At 33.2% G+C, this 17,024-nt stretch overlaps 1 protein-coding gene across 1 annotated transcript; it reads left to right on the top strand.

Moving 5' to 3' along the window:
- The first annotated feature begins 15,347 nt into the window (after nucleotides 1–15,347).
- On the top strand, nucleotides 15,348–16,337 carry LOC139888177 (uncharacterized). Its single transcript, XM_071871207.1, has 2 exons — nucleotides 15,348–15,978; nucleotides 16,030–16,337. The coding sequence occupies exons 1-2, from the start codon at nucleotides 15,348–15,350 to the stop codon at nucleotides 16,335–16,337; spliced, it is 939 nt and encodes a 312-aa protein (XP_071727308.1).
- The last annotated feature ends 687 nt before the right edge of the window (nucleotides 16,338–17,024 follow it).

The raw sequence follows: 17,024 nt of genomic DNA, 5'->3' as shown, positions 1-17,024 counted from the left end.
GACGTGAAAAGTGTTATGTACAGCCGCGAGTTATTGAGGTAACTCAAGTCGGTAAGCTACTGGTCCGACACGATCAATAATCTTGAATGGTCCAATATACCTTGGATTTAATTTCCCTCGTTTACCAAATCGAACAACGCCTTTCCAAGGTGCAACTTTAAGCATGACCATCTCTCCAATTTCAAATTCTATATCTTTTCTTTTAATGTCAGCGTAGCTCTTTTGTCGACTTTGGGCAGTTTTCAACCGTTGTTGAACTTGGATGATCTTCTCGGTAGTTTCTTGTATAATCTCCGGACCCGTAATCTGTCTATCCCCCACTTCACTCCAACAAATCGGAGACCTGCACTTTCTACCATAAAGTGCTTCAAACGGCGCCATCTCAATGCTTGAATGGTAGCTGTTGTTGTAGAAAAATTCTGCTAACGGTAGATGTCGATCCCAACTGTTTCCGAAATCAATAACACATGCTCGTAGCATGTCTTCAAGCGTTTGTATCGTCCTTTCGCCCTACCCATCAGTTTGTGGATGATAGGCAGTACTCATGTCTAGACGAGTTCCTAATGCTTGCTGTAATGTCTGCCAGAATCTTGAAATAAATCTGCCATCCCTATCAGAGATAATAGAGATTGGTATTCCATGTCTGGAGACGACTTCCTTCAAATACAGTCGTGCTAACTTCTCCATCTTGTCATCTTCTCTTATTGGTAGGAAGTGTGCTGATTTGGTGAGACGATCAACTATTACCCAAATAGTATCAAAACCACTTGCAGTCCTTGGCAATTTAGTGATGAAATCCATGGTAATGTTTTCCCATTTCCATTCCAGGATTTCGGGTTGTTGAAGTAGACCTGATGGTTTCTGATGCTCAGCTTTGACCTTAGAACACGTCAAACATTCTCCTACGTATTTAGCAACATCGGCTTTCATACCCGGCCACCAAAAATGTTTCTTGAAATCCTTGTACATCTTCCCCGTTCCAGGATGTATTGAGTATCTGGTTTTATGAGCTTCTCTAAGTACCATTTCTCTCATATCTCCAAATTTTGGTACCCAAATCCTTTCAGCCCTATACCGGGTTCCGTCTTCCCGAATATTAAGATGCTGCTTCGATCCTTTGGGTATTTCATCCTTTAAATTTCCTTCTTTTAAAACTCCTTGTTGCGCCTCCTTTATTTGAGTAGTAAGGTTATTATGAATCATTATATTATTAGATTTTACTCGAACGGGTTTTACGAGCGGGGCAGAGTTAAGAAAATTATGGGTTATTGCCAAGGAGGTTATGGGTAATATTCATGGGTATTATTTGCAAGTCAAACCTAGTATTATCATCTCCGTTACATCTACGTACTTTTCTACAATATTGAATCTCAATATTGATATGTAAGTACTTATATTTTATCTTTTATATAATAATTGTGTATCCATGTCTAGTGCTCGAGTATATATATTTATACATGCTTGTATGCTAAATTTCCTTGTTAAACAGTTTATGATGTACCACGAATTAAATACATATATTACTGGTAAAAGGTATATGATATACATGTTTTTGAAAAGCTGACGAAAAATCAATAACTTTTCATTTAGATATCGAATAATTTCGATGAATGGATTAAAAGATATGAGCAACTGAATTATGATTGAAGTTAATTGAAATTGCTTTTGAATCTAAAATTAAGATTTAAACAACTTGTTTACGAGATTGATAAATTGGATTTTTGAATATTACCAACCGAGTAAATGAATCCTTATATAAGGTACGTCTCGTTTTGTTAAACTATTGTCAAAATTGACTTTTTGAAACAACATTGGATAACTTTTGTATGTCAATATCGAGCATTAGGATTGTGATACACTATGACCTGACCTAGCTTGATAGACATTTATTGACCAACATATGTTCTCTAGATTGAGATCTACGGTTATTTGGTAATCCGTGTTTCGATCACATTTTAGTGAACGACTTTATATGCTGCTAAGGTGAGTTTCATATGATCCCTTTTACTCTCTACATTTTTGGGCTGAGAATATATGCAAATCCTTTATTAACTGATTTACAATATTTATATGCGTGAGTTTCATTTGCTCCCTTTTTAATTGCTTTTGCAATCTATATTTTTGGGCTGAGAATACATGCACTTTATTTTAAATGCAATGGATACAAGTACATACTAAATTCTACACTGAGTTTGAACTGAAAATCCCTTAGCTTTGGTAACTAGTAACTGCCAGTTATAAGAACTGGTGGGCGCGAGTAGTAGTATATGGATCCATAGGGCTTGATATCCCCGTCCGAGCTAGAGCACTAGCCTTTTAACGGATGTATGCTATTTGAGAAGCGTACACGTTGGTTTGCGTGTATTATTAAGATGATTATACAAAGGGTACAAATTATATATACGTTAAGTTTAGTTACCAGGGTGCTCAATCTTGTAGAATATTTTGATAAACGTTTCTGGATGAAACAACTGAAATCTTGTGATCCACCTTTATATACAGATTATACGAAACATTAAAACTATGAACTCACCAACCTTTGTGTTGACACTTGTTAGCATGTTTATTCTCAGGTTCCCTAGAAGTCTTCCGCTGTTTGCTTATATGTTAGACAAGCTATGTGCATGGAGTTATACATGGCATATTTTTCAAGGAAACGTTGCATTCACCAAATCATCACCATGTATCTTATTTTGACTGCATTGTCAATGGAAGTACTATTGTAAACTATTATTTACAGTGATTGTCTATATATAGAAATCATCAGATGTCGAAAACCTTTGATTTAAATATTCATTTATGGTGTGCCTTTTCAAAAGAATGCAATGTTTACAAAACGTATCATATAGAGGTCAAATACCTCGCAATGAAATCAATGAATGACGTATTGTCCATATGGATTTGGAGCGATCGTCACAGTTTGTATCAGAGCGTTGGTCCTAGCGAACCAGGTCTTGCATGAATGTGTCTAACTGATAGTTGTTAAGATGCATTAGTAAGTCTGGACTTCGACCGTGTCTGCATGTTAAAAGTTTTGCTTATCATTTTTTTTGTCGAAAATTACCTGCTTATCATTGCTAGTCTAGACATGTTTTACTGCATTGATTGCATGAATAGTGTATAGACAAAATTCATATTTTAGCGTATCTGTTACTGTAAACTTTTCCTGACATCTTCCGAAAATTTCTCCGTGATTTATGGAATTTGGTATTATAAATACATATGTATATTATGTATTGAAGAATACCAAACTAAATTCTATAATCTAATTCATATAAAAAAAATCATCTCCCTAATTATACAAGATGGATCCCGTATCTAGTTCAAATTCCTTAAACTCTGACAGCTATTCCGATATGGATATTCACCTGAATTCCGAAGACAGTGTAACCGGAATGGATTAACCAATTAGCCATCATCTATTCTGGATGAATTGGGGATGGGTTCGTAGCCTACTTAACTATTGGAGAAAAGAAGAAGGCGATCCCTTCCATCCACCACATTGCCCTCTTGGCGAAGAACCTGAAGCACTTACCGGCGAACCTGTTCGTAATACCATTTTCTCTCTCATCTCCAGAATATCTCGTCATGATCATATACTCTCTCAAATTCTGGATCTTATTCATCCGCTCGTCCGAACCGCCAATCATCTCGGTGTAATAGAAGAAGTCAACGAGCTTCGCGCTCGGGTAGTGGCTTTGGAGAATATGGTGCAAAGGTTACAAGCACCAGCAGAATCTCCGGCATCAACAGTACCATCGACAACAACACCAATAGTGCCATTACCACCACCAACAACATCCGCACCGCAAGCCTCAACATCACAATATGTACCTTGAACATCAACGTCATACGCATCGTAGTTACCAAGAAATACCAGCAACAATAACCGATGAAGTATTAACTTATTTTTCTTGAAGAAATTTTATGTATATTTAATATATATGAATTTTGAAATCAAAATAAATCTTTTCGTACTAAGCTATTACGTGTGAATCTTAACTGGTAGGTACTACTCGGTTAGTTCATATTACTAATATGCAATGATGTACATCCTTCCTTAACAACTTAACCATTGTTAATTACAATCTCTGTTTCAACATAATGAATTCCATTTCATAATAAACCAAGTGTATTATTCAATTACATAATTGATTTTACATTTTCATTTTCGATGTACTCGAAACTTTCCAGAAAACATCATCTGTGCCTTGTAAGGTTCACAAAGATTCCACAAGCATCAACATCCTTCACCGAGAAATAAGAATAAATAATGAAGTATCGATTACATTAGCGAAATACTCCGCAAAGATTATGTAATCTTTAATGTTTTAGAGATTAATCATTTCTAAGTCAAGTCGAAAATCAAATGAGCTTAATATGATATTAACTTATTAAATCTGTATTAGATTTGAAAAAAATATACATACATATATTTTCATAAAGACGGTAATAAAAATTCTTTTGTACAAAGTATTAATTGTGAAATCTTTAACGGGTAGGTACTACTCGAGAAATATTTAAGTTCACAATTAATATGTTACACTCTACATTCTTCAATTTTGATTCAAAAATCATTAACTATACTCACTATCTTCACAATGATACACAATCATTTCATACAAATTCAATCACATATTCTGATATCGACGGATCATAATCCAAGCCATAACTCTGAATCGGTGACATCATTCTTAGATCTCTACATCTTTCAAAGCTATACTTTGACTTCAAAACTATGCAAGATCCTTTAGCATTGTTTTTAACGAAAATAACCTTGCAATTCCTTTTCAAAGTATCCAGTATTATCAACCATTCAACCAGTCAACGACGACCTTTCAGACTTGTAACTTTGGCATATATGTTTTTGTTACTGGGGAACCTTTCATGTTCCACCACATTAGCAGTAAATTTACCAACAACTTCATTAATCTTTGACCTTGCGAAAAAAAATCCTTATACTCATTGAAACTGTATCATGTACTCATCCACATCTTGTAACAATAATTGCCATATCAACTATCGAGAATTAGCAATCAGTATTTCGAATATCGCAGCAATTCTACGTCAACAGTTATATATACATATAATGTCTATCTTCTAGACTTACATACTTCGAATGTGAAGTTTCTGAAAAACATCCCAAACTATGAACTAGTTCTCTGAAATTGGAACAATGCTGATGAAGCAGCAAAAACTGTAAACGACCTTAACAGTCAAAAGTTTAATGATAAAGAATAGTATGGTGGTAAAGCTGAGAAAAAGAGAAGGTTTGGAACTGGAAAATGGATTGAGCAAAGTATGAAGGAGGCTGTGGATAAATCACAAAGACTGAACCTGCCTTCAAAGAATACAAATGATTCAGTGTCTGCTGAAATCCTTAGTAAATACCTTGCTCTTTACTCTAAAACCTTTGCGAACAATATTCTTCATCATCATCATTATCTTAAATATTCTAAGATATCATCATATCTTTCATTATAAATATCCTCGATATTTCTGAAGATATTTTCATAACCATTCTTATTTGAAATCATTCATCTCTTCGCGCTATCTGTGTTATAACATAAAAGAAACTATTTTAGTTTCTAACATCTGAAGAATTCGAAAAAAAATTAATGTTTTGAAGTAGTGTTGGGAACTGAAGCATGATTTAGTATAATATAATGACACTTGATCAACGTGATTATATTACAGTAAGTCATGCTGAGTTTCTAATGGAACGTGATAAAGGTTCACAGATCATACCCTCATCATGAACCATGTTACATAACTCTTTCATTCTATTTAACCTCTAAACATATCAAGAAAATATGTTTCTTGATGATTCGGTCTATTTCGAGGTATTCTGGTAATTTGACAAGTCAGATTGTGCCATTACCGTTTCTTTCTTAGAACATTAATTATGTTCATTTTAAAATCCATACCTACGAATTTTGGACCATTATTCGCTTGACTTAAAGTCGGGAATAGAAAACGAAAGCATGAAGCTCCGAAATATAATGGAAAATATAAAGCCCGAAAACAACTCCGAAATTACAAACCGTGTATATCAATGCGTATAGCAATATAAAGACACGGGAGAATGAAAAACAATGTAACCCCAAGGTAATAGTAGAAGAAAATAACCTCCTCTGGTGGCAGATGAAAAAGAAGAATGAATGATATGATAGCCAAGAAAATATCAAGAATTAGAACTGGATGAAGCATTTTCACAAATCTTTTGTAAGTATGAAATAAGAAAGAAGATTATAGGAGTGGTGAAAATAAATGAAACGGAAGAGGTTAATTTATAGCAAAATATCAGACATAGCAATCGAGGCAGATTACACATTTAATCAAAGGAAATCCTAATTTCCTTAAATTCCGAAGAATCAAATCTTATTTAAATTACGAAGATTTTCTATTCCTTAAATTCCGGAAATCAATCGTTACTACATCAAGAGATAAGACGAATCTCTATTCTCCATTTCACTCTATTACGATAACTTCTCTCATACGCTTCGAGTAATCGGATTGTTTTATCCGTATTATTCAATGGTGATAAAATTCTATTTACCAACTCATATTCGTCACGAAAACATTTTTATTGTCAGCCATGACGACCTCACTCAAATTTCGGGACGAAATTTCTTTAACGGGTAGGTACTGTGATGACCCGAAAATTTCTGACCAAATTTAAACTTAATCTTTGTATCATTAACATTTCCGACACGATAAGCAAAGTCTGTAAAACTGAATCTCAAAATTTTTGAACTACTTTTATATATTTAAATACCCTTCGGTTATTTTCGACGATTCGCGAACAATTATATGTAAATAGATACATATATACTATAACTTGAAAAGGTAACAATGTATTAATTATTTGATACCGTACATTAAACTTATTGGTTTAAATATCTATTTGAATATATATGATAAGTTGAAATATTTATTATTAAAATTTATTTATAAATAACTTCCAATGTGTATTTAAAAACTGATTTATGTATATTAAAAAGATATATACATATATATAATTTCAAGTTATTTAGTAAACGATAGTAACATTTTCAAATTGCTACAGTACCCAAAATGCTACAGTGTTTTCGAAAATCACTATTTGCTACAGTGAAATTGACTTTGTTACAGTGAATTGCTACAGTAAAAATTGACTTTGCTACAGTAACTACAGTAACTTTGCTACAGTGGTATAGTTTATGGATGATTTAAGACTATATTTTGACAAAGGTACGATTCACGAAACGTAAAGTACAAGTTTTCTCAGTATACGATAGGACGTTCGAAAAATCGAAACCGGGACATAAGTCGAGTGACGACGTACGACTTATCGGAACGAAAATTACAAGTCAACTATGCACGTGAATTTAATATAATATATAATTAATTATTTAAATTATATATATTATATATAATATATATAAATATGTCGACAGAATGAAAACAAAACAGATTGGGTGCCAAACAGCTGGCCATGCGATCGCATGGCACTAACCCACATTACCCATGCGATCGCATGGGATCAAGATTCAGGAAACATTATAAAACGCGATCGAGTTCTGGCATTTGACACACACACATACCTCCCTCTGTATTTATTTTATTAATATTTATATTATTATTATTATTATTATTATTATTATTATTATTAAAATTAATATTAAGATTAACATTATTATTAATCTTATTATTATTAGTATTATACATAAAATACTACGACGGAGTGCTGTTCGAGTAATTTAAAAACGGGTTTTACGAGCGGGGCAGAGTTAAGGAAATTATGGGTTATTGCCAAGGAGGTTATGGGTAATATTCATGGGTATTATTTGCAAGTCAAACCTAGTATTATCATCTCCGTTACATCTACGTACTTTTCTACAATATTGAATCTCAATATTGATATGTAAGTACTTATATTTTATCTTTTATATAATAATTGTGTATCCATGTCTAGTGCTCGAGTATATATATTTATACATGCTTGTATGTTAAATTTCCTTGTTAAACAGTTTATGATGTACCACGAATTAAATACATATATTACTGGTAAAAGGTATATGATATACATGTTTTTGAAAAGCTGACGAAAAATCAATAACTTTTCATTTAGATATCGAATAATTTCGATGAATGGATTAAAAGATGTGAGCAACTGAATTATGATTGAAGTTAATTGAAATTGCTTTTGAATCTACAATTAAGATTTAAACAACTTGTTTACGAGATTGATAAATTGGATTTTTGAATATTACCAACCGAGTAAATGAATCCTTATATAAGGTACGTCTCGTTTTGTTAAACTATTGTCAAAATTGACTTTTTGAAACAACATTGGATAACTTTTGTATGTCAATATCGAGCATTAGGATTGTGATACACTATGACCTGACCTAGCTTGATAGACATTTATTGACCAACATATGTTCTCTAGGTTGAGATCTACGGTTATTTGGTAATCCGTGTTTCGATCACATTTTGGTGAACGACTTTATATGCTGCTAAGGTGAGTTTCATATGATCCCTTTTACTCTCTACATTTTTGGGCTGAGAATATATGCAAATCCTTTATTAACTGATTTACAATATTTATATGCGTGAGTTTCATTTGCTCCCTTTTTAATTGCTTTTGCAATCTATATTTTTGGGTTGAGAATACATGCACTTTATTTTAAACGCAATGGATACAAGTACATACTAAATTCTACACTGAGTTTGAACCGAAAATCCCTTAGCTTTGGTAACTAGTAACTGCCAGTTATAAGAACTGGTGGGCGCGAGTAGTAGTATATGGATCCATAGGGTTTGATATCCCCGTCCGAGCTAGAGCACTAGCCTTTTAACGGATGTATGCTATTTGAGAAGCGTACACGTTGGTTTGCGTGTATTATTAAGATGATTATACAAAGGGTACAAATTATATATACGTTAAGTTTAGTTACCAGGGTGCTCAATCTTGTAGAATATTTTGATAAACGTTTCTGGATGAAACAACTGAAATCTTGTGATCCACCTTTATATACAGATTATACGAAACATTAAAACTATGAACTCACCAACCTTTGTGTTGACACTTGTTAGCATGTTTATTCTCAGCTTTCCTAGAAGTCTTCCGCTGTTTGCTTATATGTTATACAAGCTAGGTGCATGGAGTTATACATGGCATATTTTTCAAGGAAACGTTGCATTCACCAAATCATCACCATGTATCTTATTTTGACTGCATTGTCAATGGAAGTACTATTGTAAACTATTATTTACAGTGATTGTCTATATGTAGAAATCATCAGATGTCGAAAACCTTTGATTTAAATATTCATTTATGGTGTGCCTTTTCAAAAGAATGCAATGTTTACAAAACGTATCATATAGAGGTCAAATACCTCGCAATGAAATCAATGAATGACGTATTGTCCATATGGATTTGGAGCGATCGTCACATAATTTCTATAACATCATCGGAATCCTCATCGGGATCCGATTCATCGAAAAATTGGTACTCTTCCCAATATTTTGCTTCCTTGGCGGAAACACCATTGACCATTTTTGACTTTGGTCCGTTGGTTGAGGATTTTCTTTTATTTAATCGATTTACTGTAGGTATCAATATTTCTTCCTCCGGAACCTCTTCTTCTTCCGGTTCCTCCTCTTCCGGTTCCTCCTCTTCCGGTTCTTCTTCGGGAATTTGTGAATCTTCCCAAAATATATTCGACTCTTCATTATTATTAGGTGAGTCGATGGGATTTGTACTAGTGGTAGACATCTATCACACAATATCAAACACATTAAGAGGTTAACATTTCACATAATAATTACATGTTAATAATATATAGTTTCCAACAAAAGTGTTAAACAATCGTATTTTTTTTTTTAAAGAAAACACGGTCGAAGTCCAGACTCATTAATGTATCCTAACAAACTCGATAAGACACACTAATGAAAATTTCTGGTTCTCTAAGACCAACGCTCGGATACCAATTGAAATGTCCCGTTCATATTGATTATAAACGTTCCATATTAATTGATTTCGTCGCGAGGTTTTGACCTCTATATGAGACGTTTTTCAAAGACTGCATTCATTTTTAAAACAACCATAACCTTTATTTTATCGATAAAGGTTAAAAAAAAACATTACGTAGATTATCAAATAATGATAATCTAAAATATACCGTTTACACACGACCATTACATAATGGTTTACAATAAGAATATATTATATCAAAAATAAGTTTCTTGAATGCAGTTTTTACACAATATCATACAAGCATGGACTCCAAATCTTGTCCTTATTTTAGTATGCAACAGCAGAAGCTCTTAATAATCACCTGAGAATAAACATGCTTAAAACGTCAACAAAAATGTTGGTGTGTTATAGGTTTAACCTATATATTATCAAATCATAATAATAGACCACAAGATTTCATATTTCAATATACATCCCATACATAGAGATACAATTCATTCATATGGTGAACACCTGGTAACCAACATTAACAAGATGCATATAGAATATCCCCATCATTCCGGGACACCCATCGGACATGATAATTTTGAAGTACTAAAGCATTCCAAATTTCAGAATGGGGCTTGTTGGGCCCGATAGATCTATCTTTAGGATTCGCGTCAATTTGGGGGTCTGTTCCCAAATTCTTAGGCTACCAAGCTAAAAAGGAGCATATTCGGCTTCGATCATTCACCCATATAATGTAGTTTCATTTACTTGTATCTATTTCGTAAAACATTTATAAAATTGCATGTATTCTCATCCCAAAATATTATATTTTTAAAAGTGGGACTATAACTCATTTTCACAGATTTTTACTTCGTCGGGAAGTAAGACTTGGCCACTGGTCGATTCACGAACCTATAACAAATATGTACATATATATCAAAGTATGTTCAAAATATATTTACAACATTTTTAATACGTTTTACTATTTTAAGTTTATTAAGTCAGCTGTCCTCGTTAGTAACCTACAACTAGTTGTCCACAGTTAGATGTACAGAAATAAATCGATATATATATATTATCTTGAATCAATCCACGACCCAGTGTATACACGTCTCAGGCTAGATCACAACTCAAAGTATATATATTTTTGGAATCAACCTCAACCCTGTATAGCTAACTCCAACATTACTGCATATAGAGTGTCTATGGTTGTTCCAAATAATATATATACATGAGTCGATATGATATGTCAAAACATTTGCATACGTGTCTATGGTATCCCAAGATTACATAATATATTAGAATACATGTATAATACAATATGAGTTAGCTAGGATATGATTAATATAGATTTGTTACCAATTTTCACGTAGCTACAACAAGCAAAAATATTCAATTTTGTTTTACCCATAACTTCTTCGTTTTAAATCCGTTTTGAGTGGTTCAAGTTGCTATGGTTTAATATTGAACTTAAGTTTATGAATCTATACAGAAAAAGTATAAGTTTATAGTCGGAAATACAGGTTACAAGTCGTTTTTGTAAAGGTAGTCATTTCAGTCGAATGAACGACGTCTAGATGACCATTTTGAAAAACATACTTCCACTTTGAGTTTAACCATGATTTTTGGATATAGTTTCATGTTCATAAGAAAAATCATTTTCCTAGAAGAACAACTTTTAAATCAAAGTTTATCATAGTTTTTAATTAACTAACCCAAAACAGCCCGCGGTGTTACTACGACGGTGTATATCCGATTTTACGGTATTTTTTGTGTTTTCAGGTTTTAAATCATTAAGTTAGCATATCATATAGATATAGAACATGTGTCTAGTTGATTTTAATAGTCAAGTTAGAAGGATTAACTTTTATTTGCGAACAAGTTTAGAATTAACTAAACTATGTTCTAGTGATTTCAAGTTTAAACCTTCGAATAAGGTAGTTTTATATATATGAATCGAATGATGTTATGAACATCATTACTACCTCAGGTTTTGTGGATAAACCTACTAGAAATGAGAAAAATAGATCTAGCTTCAAAGGATCCTTGGATGGCTTGAAAGTTCTTGAAGCAAAATCATGGCACGAAAACAAATTCAAGTAAGATTTCCACTCGAAATAAGATTGTTAAAGTTATAGAAATTGAATCAAAGTTTGAATATGAGTATTACCTTATATTAGAAAGATATCTTACTGTAAATAAGAAAGATTTCTTGAGGTTGGATGATCACTCAAAGTGGATTTGCAAGATTGGAAGTAAGCTAGCAAACTTGGAAGTGTTGTTGGTGTGTTCTTGAGTAGTTGTTTTATAACTTGGTTTATGTATGGATTTATGAACTAGATTGAGCTAGATTTTGATGAAGATGATGAAGAACACTTAGAACAATGGAAGAACACTTGAGAGAGAGTAATTTGATTCAAGAAAATTGCAAAGTGAATGTGTTTGTGTGTATGCAAGTTCACGTGAACTTAGGCCTTCAATATAGGCTCCATTAGTTTGTTGTTTTGTTAGATATTTCTTGCTAGATGTTAAATGATAGTTCCCACATGTGTTAGGTGACTCACAAGGGCTGCTAAGAGCTGGTCATTGAAGTGTATATACCAATAGTAAATACATTTAAAAGCTGGGTATTGTACGAGTACGAATACGGGTGCATACGAGTAGAATTGTTGATGAAAATGAATGAGGATGTAATTGTAAGCATTTTTGTTAAGTAGAAGTACTTTGATAAGTGTCTTGAAGTCTTTCAAAAGTGTATGAATACATATTAAAACACTACATGTATATACATTTTAACTGAGTCGTTAAGTCATCGTTAGTCGTTACATGTAAGTGTTGTTTTGAAACCTTTAGGTTAACGATCTTGTTAAATGTTGCTAACTCATTGTTTATTATATCTAAAGAGATGTTAAATTATTACATTATCATGATATTATGATGTATTAATATATCTTAATATGATATATATACATTTAAATGTCGTTACAACGATAATCATTACATATATGCCTCGTTTCGAAATCCTTAAGTTAGTAGTCTTGTTTTTACATATGTAGTTCATTGTTAATATACTTAATGATATGTTTACTTATCATAATACCATGTTAACTATATATATATCCATATATATGACATCATATAGTTTTTACAAGTTTTAACGTTCGTGAATCGCCGGTCAACTTGGGTGGTCAATTGTCTATATGAAACCTATTTCAATTAATCAAGTCTTAACAAGTTTGATTGCTTAACATGTTGGAAACACTTAATCATGTAAATAACAATTTCATTTAATATATATAAACAAAAAAGTTCGGGTCACTACAGTCGGTTGGTTTTCTCAAATACTCTAGAGCAAAAAATGAAATACGCATCTACAAAAATTATCTAGACATAAAACAGCCGTTTTCTCACCAATTTTTATGTATTCGTCAAACATATCCGGTGTAGTTCCATACGCCGATTGACGTATGGCAGCGGTGCACTTTTATACGATCGTCAAACTTTGACGACCAACTGCATCTAGACGTTCTCTACAATACATAAAATAATTTGGAATATTGGTACTATTAAAGTTAGATATACCTTCGATGATTCGGAAAAATAATTCACGACTCATTCGATAACGTTGTTTGAATTTTTTTTTCCCCGGATACACTGGTGTTTCCACAAAATAATCATTTTATAACCTCACAGCCGCATCTTCATGATCCCTTGGAATATAAACCCGTGTTCGAGGGACTCGTGAACTACTCACTTCTCCCTCCACTTCATCTTCTTCTTCTGTTAAACTCTTAACAAAATTAACCACATTTTCATCATCGAAATCATCAATGATAAAATCGAACATTCCGTATGCATTTTTCATTGTATGTGTTTTTTGAAATAATTAAAGAAAGAAAGAAAGATATATTGTGTGTGTTGAAATGATATATAGATTAGGTATATATATAGATAAAAAAAAATTATATATTTTTTTATTCAGCATCCAACGGCTAGCCCAAATCGGTCCAATCATACGTGTACACCTGGCCAAAACGTGCGTTGATTTTCCCGTTGGACCCGTCCCAACGCGGGCCGGAAATGTCGGGATACGGTGGTTGGGTGGCGTTTTGGTGGTGCCACATGGGACACAACGGGGTTGTGGTGTCTACGATACAACTCATCTTAAATTTATAACTTAAGTATGTAACTAAAAGGTAAAACTTTAACTAGCAAAATATAAATGTTAGGTATATGGAACCATAAACACTTGAGTCTTATATTTATAAGCACCTACTTAGTTTCATTTTCTTTTCCAGGTCCGATTTGGGTTGAAATTCTTTCACTTATTTAGTTCATCTTACATTGAATAGAAGAAAAAAGTGACACGAGATGAGTACAATATAAATATATGTGTAAGGATAATATTAATTTTAAAAGGTGAAATTGCGATATTTATAAATATAAACATTACACAACTAAATCAAATTTAAATATTTAGTTAAGTTTTATTAACTATTTAAGAAATCTTAGTCTTTACACAATACTCCTTCCGTCCCATTTTAAGTGTCCATTGTTGACATTTCAAAGTTTTTTTTGTTAATTTTGTTCATAAATATTTTTATTTGTGCTATATAATATTTAATGAAAATTATATGAATGAATTGAGTTTTAAATGTGTTTTCATTTCATATAATTCTCATCAAATATTATATAACACAAATAAAAATATTTACGGTCAAAGTTAACAAAGAAAGACTTTGAAAAGTCAACAGTGAACACTTAAGATAGGACGGAAGAGTACTTCATACGGAGTAACATATTTTGGTATCTTCGTTCTGTGTTTTATTATTGTTAAAACATCGACACCATAACATCATCTCACATTATTTAAAATCGAAACCTCGTCTTGTTTCATAATACGATGTAGATGAAATGGTCGATGAATCTTAATCTCAAGGCACGAGGGCTTCATGGATTCACGTGGGCACCCAAAAAAACATAAAACTTTATTACCATATTAACTATTAGGCCACCCGCTATGGTTAGCCAACCACCACCACCACCTTGCTTTAACGCTTAACCACCACCACCAGCAATCCGTGAAAGCACCCGTTAGCCAAGCCTGCAACGGCTCTAACGGGCTGACATGTGGGCCCCACTCGATTTTGGTTTTTTTCCCAATGGCTAAATGAGTTTTTTTTGTTTTTTTTTCTTCCCAACGGCTAATATTGCAGCTTTTTTTTTTCAACGGCTATAATGCTGGGTTTTTTTTGTCTTCCTTTACTTTATTTCACTATATATACATACACATACTACACAAACTCAATCACTACACTCTCAATCTCAATTTTTATTCTATATCAAACACTCTCAACCTTCAATTCATATTTCCACAAAAAAAAAAAAAAAAAAAATGGCTTTGGAAGATTTATTACTTTCTGAGAGCGAAAGCGAAACGGATAGTGATAGCGCAGAGTCCGATTCCGATGAAGATTTAATTCAAGAAGGTTACAACACGCTTAACTTACTCGATTCGCTTGATGCATTGGACGAAGAAGATGGGGCTCGAAATTCTCGTACAATTATAAGAAGATGCCGGTTACAAAGAGATCGTATTGATACCGGTAATCGTTTGTTTCGCGACTATTTCTCGGATAATCCAACATTTCCTGGTGATTATTTTCGAAATCGATTTCGAATAAGTAAGTCATTGTTTATGCGTATTGGTCATGCTATTCTAACATATAATTCTCAACCGAGACCCGATTATTTTAAATTTTTTTATCAACGATACGATGCAACCGGTCAACTCGGTTTCAATATTTTTCAAAAGTGTACATCGGCCATACATCAATTGGCGTATGACATTGCGCCTGATGCATTCGATGAGTATTTACACATGGGCGCATCAACGTCTCGTGATTGTTTAAAAAATTATTGCAAATGTATTATTCATATGTTTTCGCGAGAGTATTTAAGGAAACCAACTGAAGAAGATGTTCGTCGATTGCATGCCAAACATTTGGAGATGCACGGTTTTCCGGGTATGTTAGGTAGTCTCGATTGCATGCACTGGCCTTGAAAAAATTATCCAGTTGCGTGGCAAGGGCATTACCACATGGGTGATCACGAAGGACCAACAATAATGCTCGAGGCGGTTTCGTCCTACGATATGTGGATTTGGCACGCTTTCTTTGGTCCAGCGGGTTCGAACAATGATATTAATGTTCTTAATGAATCGGATTTGTTCGAAGATTTATTGGATGGTCGAGCTCCTGAGGTCCGTTACACTATCAACGGGCACGAATTTACCAAAGGGTATTACTTGGTAGATGGCATATACCCAGAATGGGCAACACTTGTCAAGTTGTTTAAATGTCCAATTGAGCCAAAAAAAATGTAAAGTTTAAACGTTTTCAATAAGCCGCGAGAAAAGACGTTGAACGAGCTTTCGGTGTTCTTCAAGGTTGTTGGGCAATACTAAAACACACAGCAAGACCTTTTAATATGAATAAAATACGTCGAATCATGTACACTTGTGTTATACTTCACAACATGATCACCGAAGACAACGAGCGCAACATATGCGACCTCGAAGAGGATTATCTCCGTGAACGAGAAAACATGCCGCGACGTACTTGGAAGGAGAGAGTTGCGCTCCAAGATCGGGTGGATCGAGAGATGCGAGATAAAAGAGTGCATAATGTCCTTCACAACAATTTGATCGAACACATTTGGACACTCCCGGATGATTATATTGTTCGAAACAATTAACGTTATTTATTGTGTTTTTTTATTTATTTATGTATTGTCTTTTATTTTTTAATTATGTAATGTTTTTAATTTTTAATAATGTAATTTTTTATTTTATTTAATAAAATGTTATTTGTATTTATTTATTGTATTTAAATAATACTTTTAAGTTGGTTAAAGTTTGAAATGGAGTGTATGATAGTGAGTATTTAGTGAAAGGAATGTTAAAGGGTTTGTGCTTATGTGGCGCTGATGTGACGCTGATGTGGCAGGAAAAATGTTAGTGAAAGAGCTGAACGATAGAAAGTAGCCTTAGACAAAATCCATGAATAGTACT

Source organism: Rutidosis leptorrhynchoides, chromosome 2 (genome assembly GCF_046630445.1).
Source record: "Rutidosis leptorrhynchoides isolate AG116_Rl617_1_P2 chromosome 2, CSIRO_AGI_Rlap_v1, whole genome shotgun sequence".
NCBI lineage: Eukaryota > Viridiplantae > Streptophyta > Magnoliopsida > Asterales > Asteraceae > Rutidosis > Rutidosis leptorrhynchoides.
The sequence above is the reverse complement of the archived record's forward strand: the minus strand, read 5'-3'. Positions and strand labels throughout refer to the sequence as shown.

Bases quoted from the DNA above. Each gene is read 5' to 3' on its own strand.
- LOC139888177 (XM_071871207.1), top strand. From the start codon at position 15,348: ATGGCTTTGGAAGATTTATTACTTTCTGAGAGCGAAAGCGAAACGGAT. The intron at 15,979-16,029 runs GTATGTTAGGTA...AAAATTATCCAG, and splicing joins GGAGATGCACGGTTTTCCGG to TTGCGTGGCAAGGGCATTAC.